General features: G+C 35.1%; 2 protein-coding genes across 5 annotated transcripts in view; both read left to right on the top strand.

Moving 5' to 3' along the window:
• The window catches only part of LOC120428674 (dopamine receptor 1), a 344147-nt gene that overhangs the window by 269628 nt on the left and 58966 nt on the right, over positions 1-15553 (top strand). For all 4 annotated transcript variants that reach the window (XM_052706195.1, XM_052706196.1, XM_052706200.1 and 1 more), the window contains exon 5: positions 5408-5537. In XM_052706195.1, the coding sequence (XP_052562155.1) occupies positions 5408-5537 (130 nt within the window). The remainder of the gene's footprint in view (positions 1-5407; positions 5538-15553) is intronic.
• The window catches only part of LOC120427162 (zinc finger protein 497-like), a 324949-nt gene that overhangs the window by 29807 nt on the left and 279589 nt on the right, over positions 1-15553 (top strand). The gene's annotated exons all lie outside the window — the stretch shown is intronic.

Here is a 15553-nt window from a genome sequence, read left to right on the forward strand (position 1 = left end):
AACGGCTGCGCTCGTACTTCGCTGAGGAGGGTGGGACGCTTTCTTCTTCCTCTTTTCCTGCTCCTCGAGGTAGGCCTTGCGCGCGACGCATCCGCGGTAATTGCCGGTATGGTTGCCGTCACAGTTCGCGCACTTTACGCGCGGCTTGGTTTGTTCTGCCTTGTCCCCCAAGTCCGCCTTTCGTGGCAGTGCGCACGCCTCCGAGAGGTGTGACTCACCGCACTTCACGCAGCGGGGCCGGAGGTTGCAGTTCCGCGAGCCGTGGCCGAATTTCTGGCAACGGTGGCATTGCGCTACGTCCGTCGGGTTCTTGGTGTAAAACCGCCAGTTTACCCAAAAACCGTCCAACGTTTTAGTCCGCCGCAGGTCTTGGATCTTGACGGTGCCGCGGTCGAAGTACAACAGGTACAGTGTGTGTGTACCTGTCACCGTTGTCTTGCGCGAGAGCACTTTAATCTCCCGCGGTTTTATTCCGGCGTCCGAAAGGTGACCCTTCAGGTCGGAGATCGGACGGTCTTGATAACCCTGCAAGACGACCTTAACAGGGGGCTTCTCGGGGTTGAATGTGTAGAAGTTGAAGTTGCTACGCTTCAATTCTTCAAACACCAGGTCGAAATTCTTTTTGGTCAGTGTGATCACTTGCACTGCCGACTTACCGATTTTCAGACAATATCCGAGGCCTTCCAGCAACTCGTCAACATCGTCCGCTAACGTGTCCAAAACAAAAATTGGAGGTGGTCTACGTTCCGCTGGAGAGTTGTTCTTTTTTGACGTCGGCACTTTTTTCCGTGCACGACCATCATCGTCGTCGTCGTCGTCGGTTGTGCTGCTACCGTCAGAATTGTTATTTTCTTCGTCGTCGCTCAGCATCTGCAACTCGTTATGAGGATGTTGGCGGATGTTGATGTGCCACTGGTCGTGGCACCGGAAGTACCGGAACGGGTTCGCACTGGTGATCTTGGGACATATCCGGGATGTAGTAACTTTTTGTCGATGCCTTCTGCGTTCACGCTCCCCTGCGCGATGGCGGTCGACACGGCGTTGGTTTGTTTACCTTTTTGCACACGGCCGGTAGACGAACTTCGCGGGTTTTTCGAGGCCGCACTCGAACTGCCACGGCCACGGCCGGCCTTTGGCATGCTGGAGAAGCAAACTCGCGGGTAACCACAATCAATTACGGCGAAAAAAATCGAAAAAACGATGGAGCACTGAGCACTAGCTGCATGCTCTCGTGCGTACACGGAGGGAGCTGGGGTTGAAAAATTTTTGCGACCAATATTTCGATTTTTGGAAATTATTGATTCAAAAATTCATAACTCGGTCAAAGATTTTTTGCACAACCTGGAAATTTCAGAAAAGTTGGCATTTGATGTCCTTTAAAACATATCAAAAAATTAATTTTAATTCAATTCGGTTTTATTAGTGAATAATCATGTTAAAGTTAGTTCATTCGCAGTACATAACAGAATTTTGAATTCACTTTTCCCGCAGAGAGCATATGGATTCGTTGTCCCTAGACCTGGCGCATCGGCAAACAATCCGATGTTTCCGGAATCAAAGGTTTTCCCTCAAAAAGCATCAAATTTTCCTTAGCATGCTATGAAAGCTCGATGAACACCGCGACGCCATACGTCAGGTAGCTACCACATGGTTGAAATATTTGCAAAAAATACAAATTTGCTATGCAAAGATTCTGAATTCGACTAAATAGTATCAGGATTACTCGAAATGATCATTTTCTATGTGCGTCGCGGTGTTCATCGAGCTTTCATAGCATGCTAAGGTAAATTTGATGCTTTTTGAGGGAAAACCGTTGATTCCGGAGACTTCAGATTGTTTGCCGATGCGCCAGGTCTAGGGACAACGAACCCATATGCTCTCTTGGGGAAAAGTGTTCTCCTGACCATTCCCCATAGGCCTGACCATACCAGAAGTTGGCGCGTGATATTCCCAGACCTGTAGGAGCGTTTGAACAAAAAGTTCAAATTTCCCATAGTAATTCTCATGTAAACTTTAACCTTGATGCGCGCAGCCAGTTTACAACCAAATGAGCTGATATTTGGCATGAAAGTCCCTATGGGAATGCCCTACAAGGGGAACCATACTGAAACTTGATCCGAGAACTTTTTGAAAAACGTACCCACCCTAATATCTATACCTACCAGACCGTGGTGTATAAGCTTCTATCAAAATTATTTGTAGACGACTAACCTTATATCAATAAAATCATGAATAAAAAAATTTATACAAGTTTAAAACCTTTTTTTTTCATAAAATTATTTTTATTAGGTCCTTTTCGGTACTAAGAGCTGGTTAGGACCGAGTCGGCTATTGAAATTACATTTTTCTTAAAGCTAAGTGTAATTACAGAGGATCTTGTGTGTAAATGTGGGAGGGGAGCCGATTATCCGCGGCCTTCTCGGAGATAGTAGGGAAGGGATTGATGTTAGTTGGCACTTTGGCCTTTGTTTTTTCCTCAGCCGCAATTCGGTGCCCAGCTGCTACGGCGCGATCTTGTTCTGCTTCCGGTGGAAACCAAAGTTTACAAACTTATGAATAATAATTTCTGCTATTTTGTTGGGTTTTTTTTTAATGCATTAGAAAATATTGATTGTTTTGTGATATTTCAGTGGCAATAACACCCAAAAAAAAATACATAAAATAAAAAAAAGATGGATAGATGTATTTTTCGGTTTTATGGATTGAAATAACGTAATTTATATTTTTTCAAATAAACAATTCTTCATATTTGGCCCCGCAAGCTCTTGAGAGCTTCAAATTTGACCCGTCATTCAAAAACTTTGAACATTCTTGGGTTAGAGATTGTCCAAGTTCTTAGAAATATGCCTAAACCTGATTTTTTCAAAGTTTGACTTAATTCTAGCAAATTTTCCAATATTTGTGTATTAAAAGAATATAGAACAATTTAAAATGAATCCATTTTATGGTTTTTCTACCAATTATGAAATAACAATGGTTGTGCAACCCCTGAGTAAACCGAAAATCATTTCAAGAACAACTGCAAATTATTTTAGACACTGGAACTGATGCCAAAATTCCCCCAGGATACTGTCGGAAAATCCCTACATTTCCCAACAAATCACTTCGAGGCCCGTGCCCCCGTTCTGGGAAACAAAACGTCTCTGGTGTAGTACTTGCACAACATCCATTTTCATTTAGACGCATTTTCCCCACTGGGAAACCCTCCGGAAATGGCTGTCGGCTGCCAATGCCCAAGGCGATTCTTCAGCATCACAGCACGTTGACGGAGCTCCCGGTCATCAACACTTCTTGTCAATTTTCCGAGCACTTACTCAAGCGAGCGAGCGCACACTGCCGACGACTGACGGCTGCTGTCAACTTCAATCACTTTCTGCAGCTGTTCTCCTCGGAATGGTCCAGATTGGATCCGTACCGACGGGAACATCTATTGGCACGCTTTTAAGCTTCTTAAATTTCGATGAGAGGCACTCTCCGACCTCTGCCAAAGGATCCGTAATTTGAGAGGTCCGTAATCGCTGGTAACAGATGCAATATTGCTTTGAAGTGAGACGGTTGTTTTGAGATTGTTCCAAAAAATTTGAATGCGATTTTTAAAATATTAAATCTCTAATTTTATTTCCACACGGAGTACGTTTTTGGGATCCTACCATTACACTTGGAAACTTAATTGTTGTTTGATTGTTTAATTGTTTAATTGTTTAATTGTTTAATTGTTTAATTGTTTAATTGTTTAATTGTTTAATTGTTTAATTGTTTAATTGTTTAATTGTTTAATTGTTTAATTGTTTAATTGTTTAATTGTTTAATTGTTTAATTGTTTAATTGTTTAATTGTTTAATTGTTTAATTGTTTAATTGTTTAATTGTTTAATTGTTTAATTGTTTAATTGTTTAATTGTTTAATTGTTTAATTGTTTAATTGTTTTATTGTTTTATTGTTTTATTGTTTAATTGTTTAATTGTTTAATTGTTTAATTGTTTAATTGTTTAATTGTTTAATTGTTTAATTGTTTAATTGTTTAATTGTTTAATTGTTTAATTGTTTAATTGTTTAATTGTTTAATTGTTTAATTGTTTAATTGTTTAATTGTTTAATTGTTTAATTGTTTAATTGTTTAATTGTTTAATTGTTTAATTGTTTAATTGTTTAATTGTTTAATTGTTTAATTGTTTAATTGTTTAATTGTTTAATTGTTTAATTGTTTAATTGTTTAATTGTTTAATTGTTTAATTGTTTAATTGTTTAATTGTTTAATTGATTAATTGTTTAATTGTTTAATTGTTTAATTGTTTAATTGTTTAATTGTTTAATTGTTTAATTGTTTAATTGTTTAATTGTTTAATTGTTTAATTGTTTAATTGTTTAATTGTTTAATTGTTTAATTGTTTAATTGTTTAATTGTTTAATTGTTTAATTGTTTGATTGTTTAATTGTTTAATTGTTTAATTGTTTAATTGTTCAATTGTATATTGTTTAATTGTTTAATTGTTTAGTTGTTTGAAAATTTTGTAAGGCTTAAAAATTTTGTCATTCAAAATTTGAAAAAAAAACTATTGTGAAATTGTGCTCCTTCCAATGATATTAATAACGAACATTTAGAAGATTTCGAACTTTAGAAATGAAAAGAAAAACCGTTTAACAATAAATTAACTAGAAAACCTTCAATATTTTGATAGCAAATTTGTATTGAAAATTGATATTGTCAATCTCTCATTCCATGGAGAAATGGTATAAGATACAAACCTAACTCTCTATTGCCCATTTTTCCGAAATTTTTTATTTTTCCCGTGTTCTGGAGGTTATTTTGAGAAACCTTTGTTCTACGAAAAACTTTACTTCATTTGTTTTATGTTTTTCTTGTTTTATTTTTAGTATTTAATTTTTTGCTTTTTTCTTGTTTAGTTTATGTTTGTTTTTGGTAATATTTGGCCTATTCTACCACCTCCTTTCATAACGTTTTGCCTATCTAATTTTTTCATGTTTTTACAGTCACTTTTTTCAAGTTTTGCTTGTTAGCACATTTTCTGCTATAGAATGGCACCATTATCATTTAAACTATAAAAATGCGTAGAGCCATAGACTGGGACACTACAAAAAAAACTGCTTACTTCTTTTAACTTAAGATATACAAAATGTTAGTGGAAAACATAGCCAAAGTTGACACCTAAAAATTTAAATTTTTATAAAACATTGGCAAAGGTAAAAAATTGGTTGAAAAATGGATTTTTGACGATTTTTCAGATCGAAGACCGTCTGAAGGCGGGGCTGGGTTATAGAGGGTTAAAAATCATGTGTTTTAACAATAAACTATTTTTGATCTCAAATCACAAGTTTAAATCAGTTTTCAAAACAAATTTCTAAATTAAAAATATTATGTTTTGTTTTTCTACTATCTATTTTTCAGGCTACTGGATCTTCGGAGCCCAGTTCTGCGACACGTGGGTGGCGTTCGACGTGATGTGTTCAACCGCTTCCATCCTGAACCTGTGCGCCATCTCGCTGGACCGGTACATCCACATCAAGGATCCGCTCAGGTAAGCAGGGGGATTCATTCGAGGTCCATTGCTATAAAACCCAAAAAGAAATATGAAGAAGATTTCATCACGATTATTAATCTTCGTCCCCTGTCAGAACAGTATGGCAAGCCCTGCCGGCAGCACGTGGAATTTGCCACGTGGTGGAACAGGTGGGGTGCGGGGAAAAAAGGTTGACGGGGCATGGAATGCAAAGTACGGACGGATTCATCCCACCGGAACCTGCTCCGAGGTGTTGACCGGGAACGTAAACGATGCGATATGGTTGACAGGCTTTTTTCATATTTTTTTGTTTTACTCGAAAACATACCTTTAGACTGACGTTATCATGGGAAAAAGGGACCAAAATAAAACTGGGAAAAGATAATAAATTTTAGGCATATTTTACCTCTGACAGCTCAAAGAAAAAATAAAATTCGAAGAATTCATATTGCTCTCCTTTTAAAGATATTTTGTTGGGAAAGAAGCTTTAATTGATTCAAGTTCGAACACAAAAAAAAACATTCCGAGAAACAAACCAGCATCGTGTAGCAAACTTTTCCTTGTTGCACCACGTAAGACGAGCTTATGAATAAAAGAATTTAATTAGTGCTTTCCCTCGGTCAAGTGTGGAAACCAGTCCGACCAAGGGTACTTCAACAAGTAAAGTAAGAAAAAGAAACTTTCTTATTGCCGATCGTTTGCTGGAATTTTAATGATGATTTTCTTTGCAGTCCAAACTTAACAGAACTTTGAAACTCAGACGTTCTCACCGGAAGCTTTACCGGCACTGGTCGTACTTTTTTTAACGAGCCACGTGGCTTGGGAATCAAACATTCATACCGACAGTTGGTTTTATTTGAGCGCAATTTCTTCTTTCTGAGACTCTCGTTCAAATGCAATCCACTTCTATTTCAACAGTGAGGTTTGCTTCAAGTGCTATAATAAACATAAAAATGAATAGTAAAATATACATGATATGATTTGATTCACATCTTAACTTAAATACACTTTAATTTTTTTTTACTAAATTCGATAGTTCAAACAATAACTTTGTGATAAGTGATAAGTTTTTTTGCAAAATAACTGTATCGTCTGGCGATTTTTCGCCGAAAAATATTCGTCAATGCTTGGATATTTTGAAAACTAATGATTGCAAAGCAACTGGGCAGGTCCAAAATACATTTTAAAACACTTTTTCATTCATGGCATGTAATTTCAATTTTTGTACATTTTTTAATATTTTTTTGGGTTCAACATAAACTATGAAAAATATTTGTATTAAATTATTTTATTGTTTGTTAACATTTTAATCCTACTGAACCCATTTTATCGTACATAAATGAAACTCTCTAGAAAGACTACAATTTTTTGTATTTTTTAATCCGACAAACATGAATGAAAATTCAATCCGTGAAACGATGCTTGAAAATTCAAAACAAAAATTTGGTGATTTTTTATTTAACTTTTTGTCACTAAAACTTGATTTGCAAAAAAACACTATTTTTGTTTTTTTTTTTTTCATTTTTTGATATGTTTTAGAAGACATCAAATGCCTACTTTCCAGGAATTTCCAGGTTGTGCAAAAAACCTTTGACCGAGTAATGAATTTTATAATCAATACTGATTTTTTTCAAATAATCGAAATATTGGTCGCAAAAATTTGTCAACTTCATTTTTTGATGTAAAATCAAATTTGCAATCAAAAAGTACTTTAGTGAAATTTTGATAAGAGGCACCGTTTTCAAGTTAAGGCCATTTTTAAGGTAACTTTTTTAAATAGTCGCAGTTTTTCATTTTTTTTAAATAAGTGCACATGTTTGCCCACCTTTGAAAAAAATATGTTTGGAAAGCTAAGAAAATTCTCTATATTATGCTTGTTAAATTCAATCTTTTCAATTTTTTTAAATCAAGACTAACATTTAAAAATAGCCAAATATTCAATATTATATTATTAAAATATTTTTTTCGAAAAGATCGGAAAATTTCACGAATGTTTCATATTTTAACATTGTAAATTGGACCATTAGTTGCTGAGATATCGACATTAGAAAACGGTGGGTCTCACCCAGACAGACTTAGATAACATCAATTTTCCTATTTTTAAACACTTGCATGGCAATATCTCAGCAACTAAGGGTCGTATCAACAAAATTCAAATAAGCAAAATATAGAGAATTTTCTCAGCTTTTCAAAAATATATTTTTCAAAAGTGGGCAAACATTTGCACTGATTTAAAAGAATGAAAAACAGCGACTATTTTGAAAAATGTTGCATGAAAATGGCTTTAACTTGAAAACGATGCACCTTATAAAAATTTTACTGAAGTACTTTTTGATTGCAAATTTGATTTAACATTGAAAAATGAAGTTGAAACAATTTTGCGACCAATATTTCGATTTCTTGAAAAAAAAATCAGTACTGATTAAAAAATGTATAACTTGGGCACAGATTTTTTGCGCAACCTGGAAATTTCTGAAAAGTTGGCATTAAATTAAATTTTAATGTCTTCTAAAACATATCAAAAAATGAAAAAAAAAATAAAAATAGTGTTTTTTGCAAATCAAGTTTTAGTGACAAAAAGTTAAATAAAAAATCACCATTTTTTTTACCGTGTATTTTTTTTTTTTCACTGTAGTCCACATCCATACCTACAACTTTGTCAAAGACACCAAATCAATCAAAAAAATCCTTCAAAAGATACAGATTTTTGAATTTTCATACAACATGTTTGTATGGACAGCTGCCAAATTTGTATGGAAAATTATATGGACAAACTAATGATGCAAAATGGCTTACCGAAGGCGCCAAAAAAGTTTCAGTCGGATTAAAAAATACAAAAAAATCGAATGACCGAAATCTGAGAGAACCGCTCACAAAAAAACTAAATAAGATATTTAAAAACAACAAAAATAATTAAGGAAAATATTGACCAGAGCCCAGACAAAAGTTGATGAAAGCATCTTTGGAAACATTTTCTGCGTTTTTTTCCTAGTTTTCATGAAATGAAGGCTTTCAATTGTAGTGTCCCTTGGTCACTATAAAAGTAGTACCACATCAAACATCTGTTGTGATCAATTTAGGTAGTAATTTCCTTTAAATTATAGCAGTCAGGTTCGATAAAGAATGTGTCTCAGAAATCGTCCTCTTTCACCACCGACAGTCGGGTATTGTAATCGGTCCGGTTATCAATAGGGGGATGGCGTCGCTATTTTTAGACCACGTTTTCCACTTTTTCTCATCGAAACAGACTACTTTACTGACGTCATTTTGCTGGGCGAGATAGGCAATCAAACGTCAAAATTACTCCCCACTAGAGGGCGCTGAAACTTGGGGTAATGTTTTCATTATATCCTACAGCGAGTAAGTTGGTTTTAAATTTGATTTTTTTTTATTTCATCATAAAATCAACATTAAAAGCCAATTATACAATTTTCAGGTAAGAAATAAATAGCTTAATTGATATAAACGAATATATTTTTGTGATGGCCGTTTTAACCAGTTAATTATCTGATTCAAAATAAGGGAATGTTTTAATCAACCAAAACTTAACTAATCAATTGAGAATGTAGATTATTCATGTGGACAAATATTTTTTTAAAGTCACTTCTACCATAAAAGCAAAGCTCTGCTTGAAAAATGATAATTTGAATGATTTTCAAAATTAGCAATCTAACCTCTTTCTCGCGTTTTCAATCCGGGTCTCAGAATTTTCAATGAAAAAGGCAACTTAACAAAAAAAATCAAAAAGTCAGTCGATAGAACTTTTTATTTCTTACCTCCTGTTAGTTTTTTTTATTCCATAAGATCAATTTTCTTATAAAAAACCTTCAAATAGTTTTCACTCGCCTTTGCGCTTATCGCGCAAAAACGTAAACGTAACCTTGCACCAAAGTTCTTCTACTCGAATGTAGTTTTTAGCTTTGGTTTTGGGGGCCTATAGGACGCCGTCTATTTTTAGACGATGACTCAGCACTTTTCCACTCTTGCACTTAAAAAAAACCAGATGGCAGCACGATGTAACGCCACGTCCCTATAAGGCTTTCTAGGCCCAGTGAAAAAATATAATTTAACCCAAAAATGACGAACTCCTCGTCACAGTGTCCTGATGCAAACAATAGAGTTATCTACGTGCGCATGTATTGCGTGTACGTACACGAAAAAGATTGAGGTTAAATTTTGTCCGCCCAGCAAAATCAAATGGTGCGCTAGTGTGTGTACGCGAAACGTCATAAAGCTCTATGATCGAGCTGTAGCTGTCACAGCCCTGCGAAGTATGTTGGCTGACATATCGGGCGGTCAGTCAAAAAAACCAGCTAGAAGTCGCCTGACAAAAAACTTTTGCTAGAAAGAGATAGGAAACCTGATGCAAACAAACGTCCAGCTGTCATGTAAACATACTTTGAATGTGTTGGTAAATTTCTGACTAGAAAGTCTTATAAAGTGTCGTATTGAAAGTAAAGCGTGCTTCTTTTGTTCATGTCTGAACAGTACATCAATAAAATAAATTTAAACTCTACAAATAATTCAAATCGATCGAAAATACCACCTTGCAGGCGACCACTCCTGTTAAAATGTGACATTTGATACTCCTCACAGTGATTTCCAATACCAATCCAATCCGGATCTTGTGAACCCAAAAACCACACTCTCGAAAGCGAAACTTTGTAGCCCTAATCTGCTTTATCCTCACACTCACACACCCCAAGTCAAGACACTGAACTTTTCCCTTGTGGTGATGGGCGGTGATCTGAGGGAAAAGTGCTAAGAATCGAAAACTTTTGAGCTGTGTCAATTTGCCGACTGAATGCGGATGAAAAACTATCGAACTCACTGTCTGTGTATGTGAGAGTGTGAGGAAGAAAGTTTTAATTAATTCAATTGATTTTGCCAGCTGCAACTGCTGCTCTATATAGGTGACACACATGAAGATGATGATAAAGCAAAAGTTGAGCAGGGATAAAGCTTTTGATTCGTTGATTTTTCCCCTCTGGGAAGTACTGTCTGCTATTTCTGAGATCGATAACACGGTTGCATTGTCAGCCATTATAGAGCAATTCTCTACGAAATCGGTCTTTTTTCTTCAATTTTAATTTTTGTATTTTTTAATCCGGCTGAAACTTTTTGGTGCCTTCGGTATGCCCAAAGAAGCCATTTTGCATCATTAGTTTGTCCATATAATTTTCCATACAAATTCGGCAGCTGTCCATACAAAAATGATGTATGAAAATTCAAAAATCTGTATCTTTTGAAGGAATTTTTTGATCGATTTGGTGTCTTCGGCAAAGTTGTAGGTATGGATACGGACTACACTGGAAAAAAATAATACACGGTAAAAAAAATTTGGTGATTTTTTTATTTAACTTTTTATCACTAAAACTTGATTTACAAAAAAACACTATTTTTAATTTTTTTTATTTTTTGATATGTTTTAGAAGACATAAAATGCCAACTTTTCAGAAATTTCCAGGTTGTGCAAAAAATCACTGACCGAGTTATGAATTTTTTAATCAATACTGATTTTTTCAAAAAATCGAAATTTTGGTCGTAAAAATTTTTCAACTTCATTTTTCGATGTAAAATCAAATTTGCAATCAAAAAGTACTTTACTAAAATTTTGATAAAGTGCACCGTTTTCAAGTTATAGCCATATTTAAGTGACTTTTTTGAAAATAGTCGCAGTTTTTCATTTTTTTAAATTAGTGCACATGTTTGCCCAGTTTTGAAAAAAATATTTTTGAAAAGCTGAGAAAATTCTCTATATTTTGCTTATTCGGACTATGTTGATACGACCTTTAGTTGCTGAGATATTGCAATGCAAAGGTTTAAAAACAGGAAAATTGATGTTTTCTAAGTTTCACCCAAACAACCCACCATTTTCTATCGTCAATATCTCAGCAACTAATGGTCCGATTTTCAATGTTAATATATGAAACAATTGTGAAATTTTCCGATCTTTTCGAAAAAAATATTTTTGGAATTTTCAAATCAAGACAAACATTTTAAAAGGGCGTAATATTGAATGTTTGGCCTTTGTGAAATGTTAGTCTTGATTTGAAAATTCCAAAAATATTTTTTTCGAAGAGATCGGAAAATTTCACAAATGTTTCATATATTAACATTGAAAATCGGACCATTAGTTGCTGAGATATTGACGATAGAAAATGGTGGGTTGTTTGGGTGAAACTTAGAAAACATCAATTTTCCTGTTTTTAAACCTTTGCATTGCAATATCTCAGCAACTAAAGGTCGTATCAACAAAGTCCAAATAAGCAAAATATAGAGAATTTTCTCAGCTTTTCAAAAATATTTTTTTCAAAACTGGGCAAACATGTGCACTAATTTAAAAAAATGAAAAACTGCGACTATTTTCAAAAAAGTCACTTAAATATGGCTATAACTTGAAAACGGTGCACTTTATCAAAATTTCAGTAAAGTACTTTTTGATTGCAAATTTGATTTTACATCGAAAAATGAAGTTGAAAAATTTTTACGACCAAAATTTCGATTTTTTGAAAAAATCAGTATTGATTAAAAAATTCATAACTCGGTCAGTGATTTTTTGCACAACCTGGAAATTTCTGAAAAGTTGGCATTTTATGCCTTCTAAAACATATCAAAAAATAAAAAAAATTAAAAATAGTGTTTTTTTGTAAATCAAGTTTTAGTGATAAAAAGTTAAATAAAAAAATCACCAAATTTTTTTTTACCGTGTATTATTTTTTTCCAGTGTAGTCCGTATCCATACCTACAACTTTGCCGAAGACACCAAATCGATCAAAAATTCCTTCAAAAGATACAGATTTTTGAATTTTCATACATCATTTTTGTATGGACAGCTGCCGAATTTGTATGGAAAATTATATGGACAAACTAATGATGCAAAATGGCTTCTTTGGGCATACCGAAGGCACCAAAAAAGTTTCAGTCGGATTAAAAAATACAAAAAAAATCGAATGACCGAAATCCTAGAGAACTGCTCATAGTAAAGACAAGAAGAATAGGTGACCTAGTTCTTTTAAACTTTGAGGATGAAAAGACTCCAGTGCATTCTGTTGAAAATATTTTGCATTTGAAATCATAATTATATTTTAACTGGTAGATCTTTTCAAATGATTCTAACTATTGGCACGAGGCAAAGAATGTTTTAACCTTTAAAGCTCCATTTTGATTGCATACTAATATTGTAGTTTCGTGGCACGTGTAAGTTTACAACCACCAATTTATTTTTCAACGGATAATGTTTGCTGTAAACCTTGCCAACGATCATTTGTACTGCAGTCATGATTCTAAAAAGGTTGCTGCTGGCAACTCTGCTTGCCAACTCTGTTGCCCAACGGGACGTCACTTTAACGAACTACCTCGTATCGGTGATCTGGAACTTAGCCGCGCGATACCCCGGCGTTCATCAATGCGTATTTTTCGGAACTCAGCGCGAAAGTTCCTTCGACAACACTCTCGGCCAAGTGTTGCAGGATCCGCGACTCGATTTCGTGACCAGATCTGTCATCACTGTAGATTTTCAAGTAGAGTGGGCTGAAACTGTGCGATATCCGTTGGTTTTGCTAATTGAGGGTGAAAACATTAAGCAAAATCTTAGTAAATTTGTACGAATAATGATCGATGTGAAACCTAGCTCTAAAGTGGTGGTTTTGTTTACGGTATTTGGTGATTATTTAAAATATGCAAGATATCTGCGCATTCTCGAAGAACACGAAGTGTTATTTATTGACGTGAGACTTCACCATACGATCATCTCTGACATAGGAAGCAAAACAGCACTGAACTTACTGCCGAATCCTGACGATTTGTTTAGCAACAATCTTTCCAGGAGGTATAATCTTCGAGGAAAACCAGTCAAATACATGCACAGAACAAGCAATACATTCATTATGACAGTTTGGATTAGCGAAACTGCTGATTTCATGAACACGACAGTTGAACAAGTTTTCCATTCTTGCAAGTTATCAGTGGACAACATGTTTGATCCATGCTACTTTAATTCTATGAAAGACGAAAAAGTTGACATTGATCTCACAGGTATAGTACTGGAAGTAAACGACAAGCTATTTGTAAGCTTTGAAATTTTGGAAACATCTATTATCACCGGAGATTTGATTGCTGTGCCAAGGTCTGCTCTCACCATGGTTCAACTATTCACAATGCCATTCAGCTGGCAAGTTTGGACCACTCTAGTGTTGATTCTAGTCACGGCTGAGATCACCCATCTGATATTTCCGTCCAGTATTGAAAACGACCCAATTCTGCTGGTTGTTTGTGGGTACGAAAGGCATGACTTACACCGAGCACGACAGCTCGAAAAGCTACTGCTGATGCCGTTGATTGTGCTGATGTTCTTCATGGCATCTGCCTACGAGACCAAACTGCTTTCAATGATGACCAGCAAACCTGCGGCACAAAACATCCGGACAGTGCAGGATTTGATCGACGCTGGAATCAAAATCAAGATCGATCTGCGAAACAATTTCTTTCCGATGAACCATTCAGTCATTCAAGGTGCCCTTGTGAACTCAACAGTTGATGTTTTCAACATGGACATGGTTCATGCTTACTTTCTCCAACGGTCAACTGCAGAAACTTTGGCCGGCCTGTACTACGATCCGAACCAGCGGATTCACCGGTACGCCATCCTAAATGAACCATTTATCGTGCAGCCAGTTTGTTTCATGCTCGGAAGGCGCAATCCATTGAAGGAGGTTTTTCGCCACACGCTAGATATTCTTATCGAGAGTGGACTTTATGCATACATCGAAAAATGCAGCATAAACCTTGAAAAAAGTTTGCTGGCACCGAAATATAACCATTCCCTGGAATATGAAGCAATGCTGTATTTTGCTGACTTTCAACCAGTGTGGATTTTGTTCGCGTTTGGTTGTGGAATAAGTTTTGTTGCTTACACGATTGAAGTTGCTTCTCGTGAAATTATGAGTAAATTGTCTGCGCAACAAAACGACAAGACAAAAAAACTTAAAAATAAGAATTTCAAACTATTTCTATTCAATCGACTGCCTTTCACTATAACCCCCCAAAAAGTGTCATGTCTAAGAACTAATTAATCACATGTAAACTCAAGCTTTTAACAAGAGATTCGACGAATGGATCGTGCATAAACCTTTAAATTGAAACTTTGACTTCTACTTTGACTATTTCGAATTGATTGTTTTAATAAATGCCCTAAACAAACTAATATTTCATTTAAATTCATAACTCCGGTACCAGATTCTGCTCCATCTTAAGTTCAAGCGCAAAATATGCCCTTTTTTGATCCCACATCTTAGGGTTTGTTATCAATGGTCCAATAAACAAAATTTAAATGTTTTGCGTTTTGCGAAATTTATATTACAAATGTTGGTTTAAACCTGAAAATAAAAAAAAAAACATTCAGGATGCATAACAATTCTTTTGATATAAAGAAGGCACGGACAATATTTCATCAAAATAAACAAAAATAAAGAAAGTTGATTTGCGAAAATATAAAGGGTTTCTCCAAAATTATTTAATTTCAATATACGATGATTTGACGCCAATTGTTGTCAAACAAAAGAGATACTTTTAAGTTTAACATTCTCTTTACACAGAGCTTACTCTTACTGCCAAACGTTTGTTTTAATAATAAGTGTGAGTCCCGTGTAACAAGTGACAGTTCATCACTTTTTTGTTTGACTTTGTCAAACCAACGAAGTACAAACTAAATAGTGTCAAACGAAACAGTGACCATCCACCGGGGGTTGAGTGCACTAATGCTCTCTGACCTGAAACTTTGCCTTGAAAAAGAAGTACACGATTCGGATCAAAAGAATAAATTTTCTGCCGAAAAAAAACTGCATCTCAAATAACTCGTAAGTTAACTCACACTGAAGGCACCATAAATTTAAAGGAAATGTCTTGTTCATAAATATACATCATGCCTTAACCATTCCTTTCTCTCTCTTGGAACTCCCCTAAACATGGGAAAATCTTTCAACTTATGATAATATACCACCGCAAACTTTTTCCCCAGCTTCACACACTATCTT

This window comes from Culex pipiens, chromosome 1 (genome assembly GCF_016801865.2).
Source record: "Culex pipiens pallens isolate TS chromosome 1, TS_CPP_V2, whole genome shotgun sequence".
Classification (NCBI taxonomy): Eukaryota; Metazoa; Arthropoda; class Insecta; order Diptera; family Culicidae; genus Culex; species Culex pipiens.